Source organism: Anopheles darlingi, chromosome 2 (assembly GCF_943734745.1).
Source record: "Anopheles darlingi chromosome 2, idAnoDarlMG_H_01, whole genome shotgun sequence".
Taxonomy (NCBI): domain Eukaryota; kingdom Metazoa; phylum Arthropoda; class Insecta; order Diptera; family Culicidae; genus Anopheles; species Anopheles darlingi.
In genome coordinates this window covers 52,023,608-52,027,069 of record NC_064874.1, presented here as the reverse complement: position 1 = coordinate 52,027,069, position 3,462 = coordinate 52,023,608, and the positions used below count along the sequence as shown (strand labels likewise).

Here is a 3,462-nt window from a genome sequence, read left to right as displayed (position 1 = left end):
TTAGAATATTTTAAAATATCAAATCATAACTGCATGTGTTATCGTATTGTACACTTTTTTTTATCACAAATAGGTGGCCTAATGTTATCACAAAAAACGCATGCACCTAGTAAAACATTTTTTTTTCACACATGAGTTATTTGATCTAAACAAAAAGTTAAAATGTTCTGCGACAAATAACGAATTATGCACGATTTTCATAAGGAATATAGGAAAAATGGCAAGAAACCTATCGGAACAGTATCCATATTTTTCTGTTAACAATCAAGCATTTGACAATTGAAAGGTTCGGTATCAGTTGACAAGATTGGCGCGCTCAGTCGCCCGGTTTTTGAACTTTTCATCTTCATTAGGAATGACAGCGGTTCGAAAAGCCTTCGCCGCCACGATGAAACGTTTCTCGTTTGGAGGTTGCCAAAGGAGGCAACGATGCGGACTGGGGTTGATATATAAAATAAAATTGTAATAAAAATGTAACATAGGACGACCCCTCGAACGAATAAGAAGACAACACGTGTGTTTTTCTTTCTTTTTGTCCTGCTGGGGCCGAACCATTGGTTGGCTGCTCTTTTTTACTGCACATATAAGAGAAATTACGACGGCAGTGACGACGATTTCGACTCCAATCCTTAGACGACCGAGTCGAAGATCGGGCGAGCGAGCGAACGAGCGAGCAAGCGAGAAGGCGTTCGGCTACGTTTATATTTTTCGTCAGAAATCTAATAAAAAGTTATAATTTACGTTCGGATACCCAATCGGAGTATTTTGTTATCTTTTATGCCCTCGCCCGGCATGTTGCTTCCTGCGCAGTTGCTGCCGGTGCTGGTTTCATTCCCTTTTGCGCTGGCCACATGAAGAGCAGGATACGGCAAGAGCTGCCATGTTGTTTTGTTCGACTTGACTGTGTGCGTGAAACGGGATTACACAAGCGATGCTAGTCGTTGCTCGTGCTTCCTCCCTAATATCTCGTTGGGTCGATGTTACATTGCTCATCTGACCTAGCTGACTTGTGTATGTAACTTTTCACCCACCTTCCGAGCCAACGTCGTTGAGTTCAGCGCGAGGGCAAAGGGGGAAGTAGAGCTAGCAGCATATTGGACTGGTCTAATGTGAACAGAATGCGAATGCTGAAGAATACCATGGACCACCGTAAGGAATGTAAGTTATACAGCGTGCCGGTGATGACTACTTAGACTTACACTACCCAAATCTTTATCAATTCTGCCGTAATTTGTTTCAGGCACTCACTGCAATACCCACCAGGATAATCCGAGTGAGCGCAGGTTTCTAGAGTATCTTCAAAATACTACAAGAGAAACTGCAGCAACCCAATTTATCACAACAAGTCCCGCGAACAGTATCGAGATCGAACGTATTTCCACCCGAGCCGAGAAATCATCATTTCTCAATCCGTCCGGCCAAATATTTTCCGTTGTTGGACGAATGATCAGCGCTTTAGTTTCGTGCCTAGCTACATTACAGCATCAGCATCAGCACCAGCATCAGCATCAGGCAGCATCAGGGAAACCGGCAGCGTTCGAAACGACGATGGTGGAGCAAGTGAGAAAGCCGAACCGAGTGAATCGACCGAAATCGTCCGTGCATCCGTCCGTGGTTGGCGTATGAAGCGAGCGAACGCGCAAGAGTGAGTGTTTCAAAAATACATACGAATTTTACGTTATATACCACCCTTACCCGAAGTGGCTGAAACGCGGACGAAACTTTTATAGCTTTTTTGTTTTGTAGAAAAGATTGTGTGGTACAAATTTTGGGCAGTTTTCTATCAGAAGTCTTTCATTCTGATAGCATCTTTTTGAAATCTACTTTTCGTTCGCCGCTGTCGTCGACAGGCTTCATTTTTTGACGGGGCTGCTCTTCTCAGAACTATCGGCCCGCCGCACAGGCATCAAGTTACGGAACCGGCTCCAACGGCTTCGCGTATTCGTTCAACCGAACTCGGTGCGAAGTGGTCGGTTTGCATTAATTTCCCATAGGCAACAGTAAAAGCGGCAGGAAGTGTATACAGTGAACTCCTAAAGCGACTAAAGTGAGTCGCTCTGTGTTAATCTAGAAAAAAAAAAACGGTGTTTCGTGACGGTGTCAACTCAATTGAACATCTTTTGGCAGTTCTCTTATCGATGTCGGAAAGATCAGCTCGGGTTAGAAATGACGCGTGCTGCTGGCAGCTTGAGGCACAAATTTACTATATACCGGTCGAATATGGCAGAGTAGAGGAACGTCACTAGTTAGTGTTTATCGATGCATCTTGAAGACATGGTGAGCCGCTAGTCTGTGTTGTAATCTGTAGTGAGCAGTGAGTACTGTGCCTTGCGTCAGTTTCTGTGCGTTTGCCAACCATTCTAGTGGGTGAAGAGATAGTTGCGTGTAGTGCTGTCTGTTTGGTGGTGAAAAGAGTTGTCACAAAATGTCGGCCGGTCGAGGTCGCATCGATTGCCTGGTACTGCAACAAGAATTCTTCTTTCGAGAGCCGCGTGCAGAGTGGCAAGTGTGTGAGTGTGTGGCGAAGTACAGGGTGCAGTGAGTAAGATCCAGTACCATGACATTCAGGTGCACGTTCAGCGTATAAGGTGAGTGACACCTCCTTCTCTCAGCCATCTCAGGTTGATTTCATTACAGCTCAGTGAAGGTTATTTGCAATGAGGAAAGAAATCCGGTTTTGGTAGCTAAACATGTTTAGCACGTAAAACCGGTTTTGTTGTTCTGCCATGTTGTTTTGTTCAAATTCAATGTCGCACAATTAGGCCATCTTCTCCCAGTTCGATTTTGTCAGAATAGTTAGTTAAATATGAAATATTTGTGATTTCAGTATAAGTGCCAGACGAATCGAGGAAAGCCAAGAATCTACTTGTTTGTTTGGCTATAGCTTATCCAATCCTTTATACTTTTTGAGTAATAAAGACGAAACATACACTGAGTTCGCTCTGCTTTCCCTAGATTGCATCCTATTGCGTAGCGTGCTACACATTGGATCACAAACAACTCCTGCAGGGTGAACTGGATCGGAAAAAGGCAAAACGCACAATAGTGAAGAAGATTTATGATAGGTTTTGTCGACAATGGCATCATAAAGTATTTCAAAATATATCCCACACTGATGCCCAAGGAGGAAATCCCGGGTCTCGAGGCAACTTCGGTGTCGCACAAGCGGGTGGTCGAAAGACATGAACACATTCTTCACATTTCCTTGCACTGCAATTGAAAAGGGTTTACCGAAAAAGGGTTTATGAAGAAAGTTTTCGCTCTATATTTTAACCTCACATAAAGTGTGCTCCTTGTTTTTGAGCCCATGCTGAGAATAATTTCTAACTGTACGGTACCGTTACATCAGAGTCTGCAGACCCTTTCCACCTTGGCCGGATCTTGAGTCGGCTGCTGTGCCTGTTTGTTTATGTTTTTATTTAACGCTGCAAAATTATCGGCACTTTTCTGTCATGCATGAAT

General features: G+C 43.8%; 1 protein-coding gene across 1 annotated transcript; it reads left to right on the top strand.

Annotated features, from left to right (window-relative positions):
* The first annotated feature begins 1,054 nt into the window (after nt 1-1,054).
* Nucleotides 1,055-1,924, top strand: LOC125959794 (uncharacterized). The gene is made up of 3 exons (XM_049692731.1): nt 1,055-1,158; nt 1,241-1,645; nt 1,851-1,924. Exons 1-2 carry the CDS (start codon nt 1,119-1,121, stop codon nt 1,624-1,626), a joined length of 426 nt encoding a protein of 141 aa, XP_049548688.1. The 5' UTR covers nt 1,055-1,118; the 3' UTR covers nt 1,627-1,645; nt 1,851-1,924.
* The last annotated feature ends 1,538 nt before the right edge of the window (nt 1,925-3,462 follow it).

Bases quoted from the DNA above. Each gene is read 5' to 3' on its own strand.
- LOC125959794 (XM_049692731.1), top strand. From the start codon at position 1,119: ATGCGAATGCTGAAGAATACCATGGACCACCGTAAGGAAT. The intron at 1,159-1,240 runs GTAAGTTATACA...AATTTGTTTCAG, and splicing joins CATGGACCACCGTAAGGAAT to GCACTCACTGCAATACCCAC.